Genomic DNA, 20,574 nt, shown 5'->3' with positions numbered 1-20,574 from the left:
TGCTAAATGAAGTGTTGTTCTGAAAGCAGGATTACATTTCTGTAATCCTAAAAGAATTTTATAATCTCTTAATATAGCTCAAAAGTGGTATAAATAATTTCCATTTTTGCTCTGTTATTTTGGCATTTTTTGAAAATATTTTGTTATTTTTAGTGAAAAGAATTACATCCTGTTCAACTAACCTATAAAAATACTGTAGTAAAGAAGACATCTCACTAGAAAATCTCCTATCAACTGATAAGATGGTAGCCAAACCACAACCACAACCTAGTGGCCTTGTCAAGATAGAGATTGGTGACAAGTGGTGTCCCTTAGGTCCGTATTGGGACCAGTACTGTTTAATAGCTTCATCAGTGACACAGACAGTGGGATCGAGTGCACCCTCAGCAAGTTTGCAGACACCAAGTTGAGTGGTGCAGTTGACACGTCTGAAGGATGGGATGCCACCCAGAGGGACCCAAGAAGCTCGAGAAGTGGGCACACATGAACTTCATGAGGTTCAACAAGGCCAAGTGCAAGGTCTTGCACCTGGGCCAGGGCAACCCCTGGTATCAATACAGGCTGGGGGATGAGGGGATGGAGAGTAGCCCTGCCAAGAAGGACTCGGGGTACTGGTGGATGAAAAGCTGGACATCAGCCAACAATGCGCGCTCGCAGCCCAGAAAGCCAACCGCACCCTGGGCTGCATCAAAAGAAGTGGGGCCAGCAGGTCCAAGGAGGTGATTCTGCCCCTCTTCTCTGTTCTCATGAGACCCCATCTGGAGTACTGTGTCCAGTTCTGGAGTCCTCAGCACAGGAAAGACACTGATCTGTCGGAACAGGTCCAGAGGAGGGTCACAAAAATGATCAGAGAGATGGAACACCTCTTCTATGAGGAAAGGCTGAGAGAGTGGGGGTTGTTCAGCCTGGACAAGAGAAGGTTCCAGGGAAACATTATTGTGGCCTTTCACTACATAAAGGGAGCCTACAGGAAAGATGGGGACAGACTTTTTAGTAAGGTCTGTTGCGATAGGACAAGGGGTAATGGTTTTAAACTAAAAGAGGTAAGATTTAGACTAGAAGTAAGAAAGAAATTTTTCACTATGAGGGTGGTGAAACACTGGCACAGGTTGCTCAGAGATGATAGATGTGCCATCCTTAGAAACGTTCAGGTCAGGTTGGATGGGGCTCTGAGCAACCTGATCTAGTTGAAAATGTCCCTGCTCATGGCAGGGAAGTTGGACTAGATAACCTTTAAAGGTCCCTTCCACCCCAAACTATTCTATGATTCACATCAGATCCTGATTCACGGGTACCTGGGGGAGCTTCTGCAGGAACCTCCAAATTACAATACATTTACCAACAGCAGCACAACCTTTACATTCAGCTCAAAGCATTCTCTTCACATAGAAGCCACTGTAGGTGCACAGCATCTTAGCAAAACTCTGCATTCTTAGTAATGCTAATTCTGAAGAAAGTCTTTTAAGTTAACAAAAATTCAAAACATCTACATGGTAAACTAATTTAAAGAGCTTGATGTACCAAACAAATTTTGGAGGAAAAAGTGACTGTGAAAGGCAGGAAAAGAACACAGCAAATGTAATTAAATGATATCAAGTAGTACATTTATTTCAGATAGTAAGTCAGCTTCTGACAGTGAGATGTATTAGAATATAGTCTCTGAAGGTAAAGGATGGAAGGAAGGCCTGTTGCTCAAGATACTGAATGTTTGTACAGTGCCTAGCACAATGAGGTCCTGGTCCTTAACTGGGGCTCCTAGGTGCTCCAGCAAAACAAACGCTTTAGGGTTTAGGAGAATGGACTGCATAAACAGTTTTGAAATGGCGTTCCATGGCATGGGCTAAATGACACCTAAGCAGCAGACTTCACCTTTTAAGCTCTGCAAGAGAGAAACTTGGTCCAGTAGGTCTTCTCCAACTCCAGTTGGCCCCATTCTCCATCTACCCACCCGCTCTGTGCACAGTTAAAGCAATGTTCACTCATCCCACTGCAACATGGTGAGCCTCTAGGAGAAATGATCGATCCCACTTCAGTCACCACATATAAGAGGGCGGAAAAAAGAGCAGCTGGTCTCACCCTCCTCTACTCCAATAATAGACTCAGTGTCTGGCAGGTGCAGAGACTCAACACCAAGGCTGGGCTGAGAGTTCATGGAGATGAGATTCTTACTATGGACTGTAGATTCTTCCAGCAAACTGCTGCCCATCAGTGACTCTATTGTGAAAAAAAAAAAAAAAAGGTAAACCAAAATTCTCAGTAATGACACTGCAATGTAAGATACAATCCCTGCCCCCCTCCAAGCCACATAGACTTCTTCCCTAGACACCTACTTCATCCGTTCCTGCTCTGTAGGCATCTGGCGCTCCAATGGATGGTAACACCTATATTTATTGTTTGGAGCCTTAGTATGGCAGGATCTCATGCAGGCTTGGCTTTCTCTTTAAATAATTCACATCACATAAAAAAACAGGCTACTTACAACAAGAATACATAACAAAGGGCACAAATTCCATGTAAAAAAAATATGCTAGATTCACAATAATTATGAAAACAATAAATCTTGACTACAATACAGAAACACACCTTTGTCTTCTATCCTAGAAAAGGGGAGGGCGAGTAATCCAACCTCATCTCCAAGAGGAACAGTCTTTTATTCCTTACTGGCTTGTGGTCTCATATTTTCAGGACAAATTCCCTCCCTTCTCTTTGACCATCTACTAATTCTTTCCTGCACTTCTCCACAGAGAGTGCCCTCCCTTCCTTACCTGGCTGTTCTCGCTCTCTGCTGCCAGATGTTCCAATTCGGGAGTGGTGTTTCCTCATATGCACATTTCTGCTACCACTCTGGGAAAATGTCTTCCCACAGATTTGGCACTGATGGGGTTTCACTCCTTGGAGTAGAAGAGGGAAAAAAATCCCAAGAATTATGAAATTGTGAATAAGGACCTCATCAACCAGAAGCCAATAATACTGTTTTGAAATGGCTGTTGACACCACCAGTCCTAATTATCAGTGAAAAAACAAATGAGAAATATTCCTGTTTCCTGGAGAACAATAAGCTTCCAGAACAAAAGAGGTTTAGGTATCAGTATTGCCAGCTGTTGGAAATCTCAAGTCCGAAGAATAACATAAAGTCTTCAAGTCTGATTTATGAGATGGAACAAGTTATTTGGAATCTCTTATGCAGTGACATGGAAATATTTGATGTCCCATACCTAGAACAAAATGACCAAAAGCAAGGAAGCGAGGCAAGGAAATCATCTCCTGCCATCACACAACAACTTGCAGCATCTGGTTTACATAACCAAGTAGAGACTGGATGGTGACTTGTCACTGTGAAAAGATTTCCATTTTACAGAGCAACCCATCATTTTCACAACACAGTAAGTATGATGTCCATACATGTGAACTCAATAGCAGGGAAGCCAAGAAGACAGGAAAAAAAGCGTGGAGTACTAGTACAGTCCCAAAAGTTACTACCCCAATAAAATCTCCCCTTCCCCAAACAAGCCATATGCATCATGTGCTGATTGTATTTAAGACAGATGGATCAAAACAGAAGGGAAAAGCTTTGAAACACTTGTGAAATACCTCTCCATCTAATGCTTTGTCCAATTACAAGTATGTAGTATTAAAAAATAAAGGAAAACCCTACCTATGGCAGAAACCCACTCATGAGAGATTTCAGATTTGAATGGCGTTGATTAATATATAGAGGTGCTAGATTCTCTCTTTTAAATAAGAAAATGACAGCAACAAAACAGATATCTAACTTTATGACATTTTAGAAACAATTTTAAAAATAAATTTTTAAAATGTAATTTGAATTCAGAAATATAAAATTTAGAAACAGAACCAACAGAAAAGATTAAAGTATGCAAGCTACAGATGCCACAAAGGAAGTCATGAAACACTATGACTAGAAGTCCTGTAGAAAACAGGGGATTTTTCTTGAGGGAATCCAATCGAAGTCCTACAATAAAGATCTTTTCTCAGATAGGTCACAGAATGTCAGATGAAGACTCTTACCTGAGTGGACAACCAAATGTTTCCGAAGGCTGGAGTATTCTGCAAAGGAGCGACCACATCCCTGTGCCTCACACAGAAAGGGTTTTTCCCCTACAAGGGAAAAGTAAGCTCTTACATTTTGGGATCACAACTTGATCTGATTGTCCAAGTCCCTGAGAACAGCCTGGAGACCTCTACCCCATCCTCCCTTTTGGCCTTACATGCAACAAAGCTCAATGGAAATTATACACATGCTTCCTAAGGCTTTTAAAGCATTCTCTTCATTAGCTTTCAAGAGGAAATGATGACATTCTTTCTGAAATATTCTTAGATCGTAGTTGACTGAAAGTGAAGCACGGGTCCACTGTTTCTAAGTAGATCTTCCAAGTATTTGGTATTTATACCAAAATAGTAATATAGAAGTGCCCGGACTATGATGTATCTCTATATGCAGTTCTTAACAACCAGCTCTCAGCTTCACACACTCCCAGGATCCTGTTCCTTTTCTGCAGCTCAGTGCCAAAAATCCCATTAACTGTATTTCTCTTCATATCAGATTCTATACTATATTTCAAATCAGGCTGAACTTCGCAAAAATCCCGTGAGAGATGTGTCAGTCATTTATATTAATGTGTGGAGGAACACTAATTCAAGGCACAAATTGTTCTCATAGGCTGAATTTTGTTATTTTTATGTATCTCCACAGCTATTTTTGTATTTGTCTAAATGATGATGAATTGGGAGGTGACTACACTAATGCAATGCAATATAATTAATCTGTTCTAAACACCCTCTTAATAAAGCCTTAAATTAAACTAGAGGTAACTTTTGCCTGCAACATCCCGCTAAAGAACTCAATACACCATGTTTAACACTATGATTTCAAGTCTTTAATTAGACTACTGTATTAGAGTAACAGCAAGTCCACAGGAGTTAAGAAAGCTATTTTGCCTATTTTATTGTCTAACATATACGTAGCTCTTTCAGAGTAAAATTGTTTTTAAAATTGTTTCTACTGTGATTTTGCCTTTAGAAGTCCAGCTCATTTCTCAGCTTCCTATCTGCTATAGCATTCAATGGATTTGAGCAAAAAGGATCAACACAGAATGTTCTGATTGGTGTTACAAAGCTGAAATATGTAGCAGATTCTCAAACACTGATTGTACCTTCCAGCTTGTTATAAATATTTAAAACTTGGAAAGAAGGAAGAAAAACTACCATTGACAAAAACAACAGCACACAGTTCCACCTATAAGAAACCCCAGATCTATTTACACCTGCAGTTTTATAACACCTTTGGTCTGTTCAAACTCCTAATTGCACATTATCAATTTGCAGTTAAGAAAGTTATTATTTGCTCCTCCAGAAGCTACTATTCCGTCAGCTGCAGAACACTCACTCGATCATGAAGGATTCTGCATGTGTCAGCTGGGCCTATTAACTTCATCTGTGCCTTGGCTGGGAGCTTTATGTGCAAAAGAAAACTGTAAAATCTATGGCTGCTGTTACTACACATTCAAAATTTTATTATTGGTATATATAATTTTTAACTACAACCCAACATCTGTCCCCAAACTGTGTGTTCTAGCTAGACTGCAAATTCTTTAAAATAGCAACCTTTTTCCATGTGTAAGGCAGAAGGCGTAAACAGCTGCTGGCGGCCCACATAATCTGCGATTTCATTTTACTGGAGAGGCGTCATGCTCTCCCAGTTGTCAAGGTTATTTTGAAATGTTAACCAACTGTAATGCAACGCTACCTTCCTAAGCCATCAGGGAATCTCTTAACAATCTTCTGAGAGGCTTGAACTGTGTCATTTGTTTAAGCGGTGTGATAACCCCGAGTCTTAAAAAAACAACCAAACAAAACCACCAGAATATTCACTATGAATTTTGCTAACTATTAAATTGCTGATCATTTCAGCAGAAACTTGTGTGCCTCTCTCAAACAACTTTCTAGGATAAAAACACCTAAGACTTTATGCGGTTGTCAAGACTTTGGCTGGTACACCAACTTCTAAAAATATTAACAAGGCGGGATCAAATTCTCCAGAGGAGACTGCATAAACAAACCATGTATAAAATACAGCAGTATGAAATAAAGGTTCTTGTTTTATTTAATATAAAAAGCTGAGCATGAGTTAAGAGTACATAGGCTCCAGCATATGGTAACATCCCGAATTAGCATTAGCACAAACGGAGCAGTTTGCATGCCAAAATGCTGCCTTCTAATTATTACCTTTTTCCACTAGACTCAGCTACTATATTCTTGCTACTCATTCCACTATATTCCTCACTTCCCTTTACTTCCCAAATGTAATCACTCCACAAGCAGCACAGGTAACATAAACTAGTCAGATTCAGCCAGATGTCAGTACAGTTAAGCTATTGTGCCTTTCAGGAATTTAAAATTGTTTCTTTATAAAAAACAATTACAGCAGTTGTGTTCACTAACTATTCCGTTAGTGAATAGTACAGTTTCTCCCCAAAACAACTCACATCCCTCCCTCCATCAAACAACTTGAGGGGGGAAGGGAATCTTCAGAGCACGGGTCTGAGCAGAGTACAGCATCATCACGTAGCATTGGAAGGGTGAAACCTGTGTGAAATTATACAGGATAGTAAAGAGGGTAAGCAGTTGATTAATTTGACCTATAGATCAATATGAATTGACAGAAAAAGGGACATTAATGAAGGGCAGAGATAAACCACGTAATATTCTCAAAAGTTTGAGGACAGAGGAGGAAGCGATTTATTCCTCAGTAAAGACCCCACCTCTGCAGACCACAAATAGGTGAGGTCTAAAACACACCAGTGTGAATTCGTAGGTGGTTCTTCAGATTTCCAGCTGTTGTGAACTGCTTCCCACAGCCCAGCTCTGTGCACACAAAGGGTTTTTCACCATTGTGAGTTCTCATGTGCACTTTCAGCCTCTGCAAGACGTAGAAACTTTTTCCACAGCCTTCTGCTGGGCAGGTGAAGGAGCGGTCGTTCCTGGAAATCGACAAAATACCTGTCATTACCAGCTACTGCAATGTATTTTTCATGAACACTCCACTTCTTTTATTGATTAAATAAAAAGCAGAAACATTTAAAACGAGATTAACTATATCAGAAAACGGAGACTCAACCGAAGTGAGTGACCTAGGTCCTAAGGAACTACAGTCTGGGTGGTCCACAGGAAGAATTTGTTCAGGTAATATCTTTTCATCACGTTACCTTGCCTATTCTCTACCCAGAATAATCTAGTAAAGGAGTGCAACAGATTATATAGGAATGTTGTGGAATTTAATTTCAGTCACTGGAGGATCAAAAATGACTGTAAGTGTACACATAACATACTCAATTACTGCTGGCCCTGTCTCAGGGCAAGATGATGGGGTCATGTCTACTGGAGTTCTTCCCAGTTTTTAAGCTTCTTGTCTACAATTTACCTTAGAGACTGCCAATTTGTTAGCTAAAAAAGATTAGGGTAATTTGTTAGAGCACGCAACTTTGTTCAAGGATATATAAAAATAAGATAGCATCCTATAAGTTCTAATGTTCACTATACCACAGAAGTGATACTGATGCTCTTTATTGAGCACCTGTTAAAATACAAATACTCTAAACTGAACACTAACAAGGACTTGCAAAAATAATCTAAATCTAGTCAAAGTGTTTCAACATAAATGACCTAAAGGAAGCAACAAGCCTAGTATTTCTAAGAGTAATACCATGTTTACCCAGTTTGTCGATGTAAAAAACTAATGCTATCCCAAATACAGAGCATAGTTTTTAAAAGTCATGACAACATATAGCTTTATTGAGCTCACCGGTGTGTTTTCAGATGATACTTGAAGTGAGCTGGCCACACAAATGTCCGATCGCATCCCTCAACTGTGCACTTCAGCTTCCTTTCCACGCGAGATAAATGAGGAATGGGGCTAGAGTCTTTCGGCTGCCCATCTCCTGAGCAAAGATGAACATTTTCACCTGGAAGAAAAGGCCCAGAAAAATGTAAAAAAGATACAGATTACTATAATGCGTCAAATTTAATACATAAAACCAGCATCATATATGACACAGGACTGTAAAGCAAGTATATGCCTGGCTACTAATTGTTTACCGTGTCCTACATACTGCTGCCTAGCCCGTAACAGGGATCAGACACAGATTTGCAGACCTTACACGGCCCATAAACTATTCCCAACAAGCTATCTGCATCAGATCACCTCCTACCAGATAAGGCTTATCACAACAATAGAAAGCCAATGCATCAAAACTTGTAAAAGTGGTTTCTGTATCAATATCAACCAACCAATTTTAAATATCAGCCAGGATAACTATTTTTTTAAAAACGCCTTAGCTAAAAAAGAAATATTGCATTTGTTTGCAATTATTTATTAGAATAATTAAGTCAGAAAGCATGTCACTAAATCCAATTCTCCAGAAAGCTGATCTCCAAACCCAGTGGAGCTAAGAAGAAAGTATGAATTACAGTATGCCTTAAAAATAGACACTTGAAAGTGAAAATGAAAGCTGAAATACAAGCAGCTGCAGTCAGACAGAAGATACTCTTTACATGTTCCAGAGAACCGGCAGACTACAATGGAACTGCTGGCTCCACTGAAGTTAATTCCCTGAGAAAAACTGAGAAGCCTATTTATATTGCAGGAAAATGACGTGATTGTTCTGTGTAATTCTGTCACTGATGATTTGAAGACATGTCAGAATAGATTAGGAGCATGAGAGAGTGAAATAGAGAGGAAGAAACAAGCCGAAACTAGGGGCCTTGCACGGACATTCAACTTTTGAGACAGAAGCAAGGGATTTCCTACCATTATTGCTTGCTTTGGCATTCTTAGCGAGCTGTGCCCGAGTGGCAGCAATTAAACTGTCGTGGGCCAATTCTTGCACTCGTAGGAACCATGGGGTACTGCTGTCTGTGCTATCGTGAGACAGAAAGTCATTCCCAGAGTCCTCTGCTTCATCTTGAACAAACACCAAGTGCTCTGCTGGAGACCCCAGCCCTAGAAAAGAAGAAAACTTCATGAAACAGAAGGATAACGTAACAGAGGGAAATTTCTTTTGCTTCACAGAGGCTAATGTTCACAGCACAGATGCAATAGCTGCACTGAAAAAGTCTTCACTGACCTCTACATTGTAGGAAGCTGTTGACGATTAAATGCTCCCGAAATATCCAATAATGCCCAGTAAATATTGTGATCTTTCCCCTTCACAAGCAGCAGGAACAGAGTTGTACTTGTATCTCCTGCATTCTGTTGTCTGAGACATATCCAGCCAGATGACAAACAGAAGGAGAATTACCTGCTCTTGTTAGGTTGAGAAGAATAAACGAAGTGCTGTCACTGGGCTGGAGGTCTTGCAATAAACTGGAAGTCTCTGGAGTTGACAGAAGTTCAGATGGTTTCTGTACATTCTGTGCCCTTGTTTCCTCTCCATCAGGGCCCACATTTACCTGGAGACTTCTCAAGACAGCAGATGAAGAAACATCTTTGGGAGAATTAGTGTGACTTGGAGAAGTGAGATCTCTTTCATCATCTAGTGAAGAAAGTGAAGCCAGAGTAAATAAAAGCGTAAATACACTATGCCTAAAAGATACTGACGAAATGATTTTTCTAGGAAAAAAAAAATAACTTGAGAGAGATTGGAGGAAAAAGGAATTTTCTACCTAGTCAGACTTCACTGTTAACTGAGAAAAGTTTCAGTCACCCTTCTGAATTTGTTCCTCTGTCCCTGGGATGCCTTATCAGCAAGAGGCAGTGCACCACAGGGGTGCAGTAAGACAGCTGTATGAAGGGTACACTCGCATAGATTTTACCTGGCAACATGAGTCTGTTGCATTCTGAGGTCTCAGTAACAGGAAGGAGAGAAAGACAGGTGATGTCTTTCGGTTCCGACTCCACCAGCCCTTGCCCCAGTGGAATAGAAGTATTCTGAACAAACTGAACCAGCAGCTGAAAAAAAGATACTGCAGATTAGGTCAAGAGCAGCACCGATCATTTAAAAAGTACTAAACCCGGTCCATTACCCGCTACTGTCTTGTAGGAGAAGCTGAATATAATCCCATGAATACACATCAAAGTAAATGGAAGCTTTTCAATTTTCAATGACAAAAAAGGAATTGTTTGTATTTGTCATCATTTCTTTAACATACAAGAAACGGTTCTGGATCACTGCAGACTACTCTGAGAGTTAATTAGGCTGTAGTCCTTCTTATTAGTCTTTCACCATGATAAATTTAACCAATATATGCCATGTTTTAAGGCATGTATGCCTTTTTAATTCATCTTTTATCACTTGATACTTTACTGAGCTCTAACCTTACAAGTAAATGTTTTCCATGTTCAGCCTTTAGTACAGGTATTTTTTTAAATCATCGCCTTTAAATACTTAACTGAAAGTTGGCCTTTTTAAAATAAAAAAGCAAGCAAAAGACTAGTTGCAAAGATGTCTAGTTAATGGCTATTCAAAATAGGCAGATAATGATCAGAGGAACAGGTTGGGATGACAAGGGGGAGAACACAGACAGCTTTATCCATCCAAATCAGCTATTCCTAAAAACATCAAAGATGGACAATTGAAGCCTTTGTCCTTAGTGTGAAACCCACCCACTAAGGGGATTCAACAGAAGAAACTCCCTCCAGAATACTATGCAAAATAAGGGTGTCTATTGCATAAAGAAGTATAGGACTTATACTGGGATGCATTCCCCGGGGAGGACATGGGATTGAACAAGAGGTTTGGGGGATTGTATAGTATTTATTATGCATTGTTTAAGGGAAAGGCCAAAGGCAGAAAAAGGAAGGAATCAAGCTGGAATCAAGGGCGGAACAAACACAGGAAAATGGAGGGGGGAGAATAAAAGAGGCCCGTTAAATGTGAGCAGGAAGTTGGTCAATTCTGTTGGCTGGCACAGCCGAACCATTGAAGTCTGTCCTGTGTTCTTATTAAACTCTATTCCTAACTATTTCCTGTGTGATCCCGCTCTTTAGGGTGTGTGTCATATGTTAGTGAACTCCAAGCCAGACTAGTTAGCGAGCGGAAGAAGAGATGTGGGGACATATCCTGGAGAAACCCATGAAGGTTTTCTCTAGGCAGCAACCCTTGGAAACAGAATCTAGCACTCTGCGCTGCCTGTGTTTACGTGGGTAAAGCTACAAGCATCCTACCTCTGTTAATCTGTTTCGCACCAGTCACATCTGTACAGTGCGCACCTATTTGAAAATTCTACCAAACTTCACCAGTGGCTGGATCTAAGATCAGATATAGGGAACAGCCCTCATCTTGATGGGCCCAGGAGGTGAGAGATGCCGGGGTGATTCAGTCCAGCAGATTTAGCTATCCTTAACATCAGTCAGCTCTGGCAATGCAAACATTACTTCTGGCTAACTCCTAAAAATCTTGAGTTATAAAAAAGGAACCTGACATTTGAAAAGGAACTGGAAGTCAGAGAAATGCCTTTCCTCACCCCTGAAAGTCTTCCCATATTTAACCAAGTTCAGAGCAGCAAAGCATGCACCTTGTTTACTCATTCTGTCCCCTTGACAACATCTCAAGCTTTTGTCAAACTACTGGATATAATGCTGGACTCCTCTTTGCCTCCAAGGCACAGACACAGAAATTAGACTCTTTTTTTTTTTCCATTACCGGCGCCACAGCAGTCCATACTAAAATATTCTGATTTAACAAAGGAAGTGCTGCTAGGAGTTAGGAGATAACAGCCCAACTTTTTCAATGGACTGAACTAATTGTTCTGTGAACTGCACAAGCTTTTTTAACAAATTGGGTCTCAAATCCCTCCCCTGTATGGAATTAAACTTGTGGAAACCAGAAAGACAGAGGGGTCAGCTGTAACAAACTCAAGACACGTACTCCACATATCAGGAAAATGCCCCTCAAAAACCATACATAGGATCTATTTATTTGGCTGTAAGTTCCTTCAAACAGACCTACTCCTATATTCACATTCTCAAAATATTTTGAAAAACACTGATGAAAGAAATATGGAAAATAATAATATACCAAAGATTTAACCCTAGAGTCACTATTCTTTATCTCTAGGAAACTCCTTGACATAAAGATCTTGCATTCTGCCGCTGCCTAGCAAACAACTGTATGCAACAGACTTCCTTTATCTTTGGAATTTAGAAGGAAACTGTGCAAGACAGTTATTCAAAAGCTACTACTGTCATTGTGACACATTTTAGCATGCACTTATGCGAAGCCCAGACAATTGTCTGTGCAGTGACATGGTTCATCGGTGTCAAAAGAAACAGAGTAAAAAAGCATGATATGGCCATGGTATATTTGTGATTAAAATCCAACAGTCACCAATAATTTGATTCTTATTTTGTATGTTGTGATTGTCTTAGTGTTTAATTTTCAGAACTACTGGCACCCAATTCCAAATTATTTCTATAGCAGATACCAGTTTTTTGACTCTCCTATATCTGGACAAAGTTCATTAAATCAAAGAAACTGAAAAAAAAAAAAAAATGGGCTCTGATCTCTCTATACTTACTTCCTCTTCTGAAAACACTAGAAATACTGATGCTTCCTCAGTTTTACCTGAAAGAGTTACTGCTGTCACAGCCCCGAGGCCATAATTGCCCTGCATAGGTCTCATCTGGGGCCCCCACCCACACCCTCTGCCCAGGGGCTCCATTTAAACCCAGGCTGTGCTCTCTAGTCCTTTTCTGAGGTGTGTTGTAGGTTTACCTGTCTCAGACCTTGTCTCCTGGATGGACCTCAGACTTTTACTGCATCAGTGTCTTCAGCTGCTCCTGACTGAACTTTCTGGATAGACCCTGGACCTGGTTCATCACTTTGCTTTGTCCAGGGGTGTGGATGGACCCTGTTTCCAGCACCTGTCTCTGCTGTGCTCAGGTTGCTGTAGGATTATGCCCTGGTCAGTGAGGACACCGCTGGCTCCCAGCTCACCCTCCCTTAGGAGCAGCCTGTCATCACTGGTAATTATAAAGGTAAAAATTAAGTCTTGAAGTCATTCAGATGGCAATATGCCACTTGAACTAGGCTGTGAGCCAGACTGCAGTTTGAAAGGTTAGCATTTTTTTCCTCTTTGGTATATTTTAAGTTTATCCAGAGGCCCTGGTTAGAAGAGGGAACTATTTTTATGTTGTCAAAAAATGCGTAGGCAATCTGAGACAGTCCCTCCCCCAAGGCCATGCATTCTAATTTAAGATTAAAAAAATAAGAGAAAGAGGGGTAAAAAGAGAAGGGAGTTAAGAATAACAGAGCAAGGCAGCCAGAAGTTGGGCTAAAAAATGCGAGCAGCAAGATGGTTCTAAATTACTGGATTGTCTTTCATTTAAAAACTGTTTGTGATCCCTACTGCTGCATACTCCACCGCGAAACACCTGTTTTATGGACTTTTCTATTTTTATACAGAAAGCCACAGATAAAACTTTCCTCCTACAATAGGAAAGCTTTGCTTCAAACCCTCCATTTCCACACAGCAACATTAAGCCACAAGGGAAAAGCAAAATGCCACAAACAGATGTTCAAAAGAAAAGAGATCCTTTTAGTTTTCTTTGTAAAGTAGTAACAAGCTAGTACAGAGAATTAAAATGGGGCAAAAGAAGCAAAAGTAAACAAAAGGACATGAATCATGCCTGCTGTTAAAATTTGGAACAAAAAAACCCAGCCCTTTCCATAAACTAAAGCAAACAAATCACTAAATATCCCTCCCAACCCCACATCAAATAATTCAGAGAAAGATAAAAATTTTCATGTGACAGTTGTATCTTGACGGCCAAGTACTTTCAGAAACTTTCCTTCCTGTTCAAAATCGTTGAATACCTTTGTGACAACTACAGCACCCAGAATATGGGGAAAAAGCTAATTACAAACGGTGTGCTGCTTTAATAAGTTTCTTTTAATTTGGTTTTGCAGCTGAAAGCAAATAGGAAATTGTAAGGGTATCTAGTAATTGGCTATTCAGCATAAAAGACAGACTAGGAAGAGGAAAGGTGGTAAATTAAATGTGCAGATACACAAACTCTTAACAAACTGCAGATAAGAGAGAGTAATAAAGACCAGAACTCCTGGGACATTGATGGATGGGTCATTACAAGAATGACTTGAGTGTGACCTTGAAGAAAATCAACCAGAAACTTTGTAAGAGACAAGAACAATATTATCATGGGTTACTAGAGCATATCTTGTAGGTAAAAGCAAACTTCTCGTGGAATATGGGGAGAATTCCTGGACCAGGTAAAACTTAATAATAAGATGTCTTAAGAGGAGGTTGTGGGATGTGGAAAAACTTCTGGATGTTTAGCGGAAGGATCACAGGCGGGGAAAGGGAAGAATCAAGGTGGATAGGAAAGGAACAACCATGGGGAACGGGAAGGGGGTGAGGGATAATAAGGGTCACCCACATGATAGCAGGCTGCAGGTCAGCACACTGCTCTGCCTCATCACTGTAGTCTATCCTGTCTTCTTCTCAATTGCTGTTTGCTCCCAAATAGTTTCCGAGTATGTTCATCTAGTTAACTTCAAGTTGGACTAGCCTGTGAACAGGAGGAATACACAACCTGGAAACCCAGGATCCTGGCCGGAGGCTGGATTAAAAAGCCCAGGGCCTGGAGATGGATACTGAAAGGACTCAAGGTTATGCAGAGACTGGACAGATCCATGACTGTGAGTATGCATGTCAGCTGAGAGAGGGCACTTGTGTGATACGCTAGCAAATTTCAGGCCTGATTACCTGATGAGTAGGAACAGAATTAGGCCTTTGGTGGTCTTCCTGTTCCATGTGAATGCCATTTGTGTTTGTGAGTGCCTGTAAAGGAACTGTCCTGCCATATGTTAGTGTTTACAGCCATACGTATCTGTACTGTCTATGTATGCATGGGTGCATATTTGCAGTTCAGGCTCAGCCTTCTGCCTGCACCTGGGAACAGTCCCATGGTCTCTTGTCTGAAGGAGCAGGAGGGGAAGAATCTCCTGGATGCTACAGTTTGTCAGATCTCATAACCACACAATATCTGGCATCGCAAACAGGGTCCAGATGGGCTGTAAGTATTCTTGAGATGGTGTCTATAGAATCCCTATGTAAGGAGGGGAGATCCTTCACAATATGGCCAAAGTGCTAGAATTTGTAACCAAGCAGACAGAACACCTTGGGACACCTGAATAGGAATAGTTAGGGAAACCAAATGTACAGAATATTAACAGAACACAAAAGGAATGATAAGAGCTATAAAGTGGCTTTACTCTATAGCCAAGATATCCCTTGGAATTCAAAACAAATTTTAATACTAATTGCAAAAGTACATCCTCAACTTCAAGATTCAAACTTTATGGGCCAGATGTGAATCACTCAGAGAAAATCTATAAGCCTTGGAGAAACAAAATGAGCAAAGTTTAGCTGCATCTTGCTATGAATAATTTTATTGTTGGCTCTGCCATACCACCTTCTTCAATATACCCTCCTTTTACTCCTTCTGCTGAAACACCACATAACTCTGAAAATCCTGTAAGTAATGTAGACACTGTATGTACTAAAAATGTAAAATATTTCTTGGCTCTTGTCACTAAACAAATAGTTGTCATCCCTGCTTGGCAATAAAAGATGGTTGGACAGGATGATCCCAGGGTCTATCACCACAAGCAGTGCAGAATGCTTGTTTTACCAAAAAGCTTGCATAGTGTCCCTGACCCGTGGGAAGGGGGGCGGCAGAATCAAAAAATCTGTTTAAAGAACTGGGAACCCCTACTAGAGATCCTAAAAATAATACAGAACACTAGAGAAACAAATGAAAATATGGCTGTCTGGGATGGATCGGGTTGAAGTTTGTGTCCTGTAACAGACCCCTGTGATCAGATGATTCAAAAGCCAAGAAGTGTCAGGCAGCTGCTTTGTTTGAGGTTGGGGTGGCTGGGAGGGAGAGGGGTCCCAGCCCAGCTGCTAATGGTAAAATCCATCCTCCCACTGCAGAGCTAGACTAGACTTGCAAAGCAGCAGGGACCACGGTTTTAATAGATACTACTTCTGTTCTAAATTTAACCAATGAGCCACTACAAAATAAAGAGGTCAAAAGAACATTTAGCAGAGGGGGGGGAGGGGAAAGGAGGGGCTGGAGCTGAAGGATGTGGAGGGCAGGAGGCTTGTTAGCTGGAAACTAGGATGCCCTCCTCCCATACAACCTGTGGAGAATTAGTTCATTCACAAGAGTCTCTCCTAGTGAGGTGCTAATGAGGAGAAAAAGGAGAGGCTAAAATACCTCCCTCCACCCCATTTTCAGCAGCCAATTCTGTTTGTAGACCAGAGTTGTAGTTCACTTGATTGTGCTAAAACTACCCCCGACAGCAGAAAGCACCCCGCAGTGGACCAGTGTGGTGGGGGTGGCTGGAAATATTTGCAACTGTAACAAATCACCCTTAAGGCTCAAAGCATGCAAAACGCAGATCTTATCAGTTCCCTGAGGAATGCTGGTAATAAAGCTTTGGGGCAGGGAGCCGGGGGGGAAAAAAAGCAGATCCATCTGCCTGCACAAACCATCTCCCAACAGCTTTGTAACTTCCTATGAACAGAGGATTCACCTCCACTCAAGTATTAAACGTTTATTGGCACATTGGTGGCTTCTTTAAGGTTAAAACCAGTAGTAAAGAAGCTTATCCATCCATCCATAGTGCTTTGATTAATATTATCTAGATGTTACACAAATACAATTAGCTCCTAATTAATACCTTTCTCCCATGGTAGGGCATATGAAAGAACATCAGTGGCTATGAGAATTATGGTGCCATGGCTCACCAGAGGATATAAAAATTACAGCTGACTTTCAGAGATACTTGAACTGCTATTTGGGAAGGTGTAAGAAGTTTCACATTAAAGAAGTAGAAAATAGTACTAACTTAACACCCAACTTTCACAATCAGAACCAGAAAGAGGATGTGTATAGATCTGGTAATCCACAATGCAAGTGAATCCCAATTTGTAGTATAAACAGCCTTGATCAAGATTGAAGAACATGGTTTAGAAGATGGCATCTATGGAAAGGATGCCCTCTGCAACCACCACAGCTTTCATGCATCAGGCCTGTTCCTACTGAGAATGGCCTACTCTGTTTTGGGCTTGCTGCGAAGGAAATGCAACTCTGCTATGCGGAAACAGGACTATTATGTAAACATGTCTAATTAACAAATACCTTACTGAAGTCAAGAAAACAAGGCTCACTTACAGCTCCTATTTGAGGAATGAGGGAACAAGTATTCCAACTATTCTGGTCCCTGGCTGTCAGAAATAATCTATGGGAATCCACCCACTCACAGACTTAAGTAATGAAGTCCCCCACCTTATTCAAAACTGGGGGAAAATTTGATACAAGTTATGAGATATCCACTACAAGGCAAAAGGAAGGAACTCTTTTTGCAGCCCACACTGAGACTACTCAGGGCTACTGTGAACTTGCAGCTAGTTTTCTTGAATGGTGTGCTTGGAAGGACTTTGGCTGCTCTGTTAAGAAACAAATACCTTGCCACATCACCTGGGTTGTGACGAATTACCAGCATCTAATGGCTATAAACTGGAAGAGGGCAGGCTTAGATTAAACATTAGGAAGAAGTTTTTCACTTTAAGGGTGGTAAGGCACTGGAACAGGTTGCCCAGAGAGGTTGTTGAGGCTCCATCCCTGGAGGTGTTCAAGGCCAGGCTGGACGTGGCCTTGGGCAACCTGGTCTAGTGGGAGGTGTCCCTGCCCATGGCAGGGGGGTTGGAACTCGATACCTGCTGTATTGCACATGGACTGAAAAGGGATAGAAACAGAAGACTCAGTAAAAACAGTTCTATTTACACTCATGAACTTCCCCAAAAGGTACTTCATAGCAGTACTAAGTCCTCTGCTCTAGGACCTTAGCCTTCTGAAGAGGTAAAGCTAAGAATGAAAAAAGCAAGGACACAAGACGATGCAGTCCTCTGCACTTTTAAGTAGCTGGCTAAATGGCTACTCAGCCTAAAAGGCAAAGGCAAGAAACAGGAACAGTAATAAACTGAACACACCAATACAGTTGTGTGGAATGTAACTGCAGACAGTTGTATCTAGCAAATTACAGGTTAGAGTAACAAAGACCAGAACTCCTCAGACACTATGCATGGGCCACTGATGAAGTGAAATCTTGAGGAGGTTCAACCAGAACTTTTGTAACTGGTAAGAAAACAAAATTATCTTGGGCTATAGGAAAGCCCAAACTTCTTACCAGATGCAACAGGGACTGCAGGATGTGTAAAATTTATTATGCAATGTTTAGGGGGAGGATGAAAGGAGGAATTGAGGTGGGCAAGTGGAAAAAGAACCGTGGGTAGAGGGGAGAGAAGAGACTCCAATGATACATTAGCTGGCTGTTGGTCAGTACGCTGCTGTGTCTGATCACTGCAGTCCCATCTACTTACTAAATGTATTCCTAAATAACCTCCCTGAATGTGACTGCACTTCTAGTGAACTTCTAGTTGACTGATTTGTGAGTAGGAGACAACCAGTCTGGAAAAACGCAAGATTCCAGCCAGAAACTGGCTAAAAAGCCCTGGGTCTGGGCTCAGATACCAGAAAGACTTTAGGCCTGGCAGACACCAGAGACATCTGTGAATATGAGTATGTGTGAGTTGAGTGATGAGGGTATAGATATATTGCACAGACAAGCTTTCATGTTGTTCACGCTGTTTGTGTTTATCTCTTAAAGGTATTTTATCTGTGTATGCATGAATCTGTTTGTGGCCAGGTGTGCGTGCCCTGTATGCGCACACATACATCAGTGCAATTCATGCTCAACCGTGCTACCAGCTGAACCTGGGTACGGTCCAGCAGCCTCACACCAAGCAACCAGGATTCCCTACATGCTGCTGCCTACCACTTCTGCCCACTGCTTAATGGAAACACAAGTACTTTAAAAAAAAAGAACTGGCTGATGTTTATGGAATAATCCAGACTCCCCAAAACCAAGTAAAGTCAATTTGGTTTGAGGGAAAGAAGTAGTCAATACAGTAATTTATTTTATTCTTGTAACAGAAAAAAAACATTATAATAGTGAAAAAAAATAATGTAACCTGAGAACAGGCAAGTGTATTGGCTGACACTTCAAAGCAAGGTAAAAAACCTGCAATGTTCTTTAATCTTTTACCATTCAAATCAAAACATTAGAAACCGCCACTGAAAACACTTTGAGAATTAACATGTAAGCAGCAAATTGAGTAAAATCATTGACCTTTTTTTAAGTGTTGCCCATAAATGTTCCTGGAAACCAAACCCAGTTCATAATTGCTCACCTCAGGTTTGGATTCTAACTCATCCGATAACATTGATTCAAGTGTCTGATTCCTGCCGCTGTCCTCAGCAAGGCACAGATTATTTTTAGTTCAGAGAGAACAACACTCCCTGTTTATTCTCATATTTTCCTAAGTGTAAAACAGTGTGGTGGTTCTTCTGCAAGAAGCTGTGTTGCGCAGATATTCAATTTAACCTATAACAACAAAAAAGGAAATATAAAGAGATAGGAACCAAAAAAAAGAGCAAAGCAAAAAGAAGTGAGCAGATGTTGCATGTAACCATAAAATACACTTTTAAGTTCTGGGAAAACCAAGGTTCCTGCATTTCTGTTGTCACTGACTCAGCAAAATAACATCCTAACGCTGTGAAATTAATTTTCAAAGGCTATTTAGCACATTTTCTTTGCAACAGCTCATTTTCAATGGAAAATTTAATTGTTTGTCCTAGAAACTTGTGGGATGAACTAAAAAAATCACACAGAGCATGCAAGAGACAGACTGAATTCCCAGCCTACAAAACGGTGGAATTATTCAAATCGTTGATGAAAGGCATCCATATACAAACAACCTGTCACCAAGAAACCCCTGCTTTTCCTGTCTGTTAAGATGATACACTTCTGATTATGAGAAATATCTTGATGAACACAAGTAGGTTAGAAGTTATTTCACAAACACCCATACAATGTTTCTTCTTTGGGCTACAAGGGAAAATGAGAACAAGTTTGTATCTATTTTTGCCTACTGGGAAAGCACTGGGACACTAATGATGGGAGAAGAAAGTGAACTCCGTAGAGTTTCCCCTCCTTTCTACAACAATTACAAATCTATTGAATATGTTAAAAGTAATGATACTGCATCTGCTAAAAAAAAAGAACCTAAAAGCCTTCCTCTAGTACTCCTGACGGTAAGCAGCGCAGCGAAGATACTCCGTACAGGAGCCTCACCTTCTGCCGTGAAGGGACAAGATAACAAACACAGCGAAAGCAGAGTAACTCAGACCAACGCAAGCCAGCCAGAGCTCGGGAATATCCCTGCTCGCTCCCCCGCTGCCCCCTTTTGGGTCGCACCCGGGAGGGCGGGCCCCGAGCGACCCACGGGGACGAGGGCCGGAGCTGCCAGGCCCGGCTGCCCGGGCCTCAGCCAGGGGCGCACGGTGGGCAGCCTGGCGGACACCGGCCGGAGCCCTGCAAGGGGGAAAAGAGGGGCGTGAAGAGACCCCGGCTTCACGGGGCCGGGCGGGAAGGCCGAGGTCCGCTTGAGACCGCGCCCCTCCCC

The 20,574-nt window shown here is 41.3% G+C and overlaps 1 protein-coding gene across 1 annotated transcript; it reads right to left on the bottom strand.

Moving 5' to 3' along the window:
• Positions 1-1,577: 1,577 nt before the first annotated feature.
• Positions 1,578-19,495, bottom strand: ZNF410 (zinc finger protein 410). Its single transcript, XM_009886964.1, has 9 exons — positions 19,300-19,495; positions 9,832-9,967; positions 9,318-9,551; positions 8,828-9,019; positions 7,823-7,982; positions 6,820-7,001; positions 4,030-4,119; positions 2,766-2,891; positions 1,578-2,214 (listed from the first exon to the last, which is right to left on the bottom strand). The coding sequence occupies exons 1-9, from the start codon at positions 19,330-19,332 to the stop codon at positions 2,030-2,032; spliced, it is 1,338 nt and encodes a 445-aa protein (XP_009885266.1). The 5' UTR covers positions 19,333-19,495; the 3' UTR covers positions 1,578-2,029.
• Positions 19,496-20,574: the final 1,079 nt, after the last annotated feature.

Source organism: Charadrius vociferus, unplaced genomic scaffold (assembly GCF_000708025.1).
Source record: "Charadrius vociferus isolate BGI_N301 unplaced genomic scaffold, ASM70802v2 scaffold14, whole genome shotgun sequence".
NCBI lineage: Eukaryota > Metazoa > Chordata > Aves > Charadriiformes > Charadriidae > Charadrius > Charadrius vociferus.
Note: the sequence above shows the minus strand (reverse complement) of the source record. Positions and strands in the feature narration are given on the sequence as shown.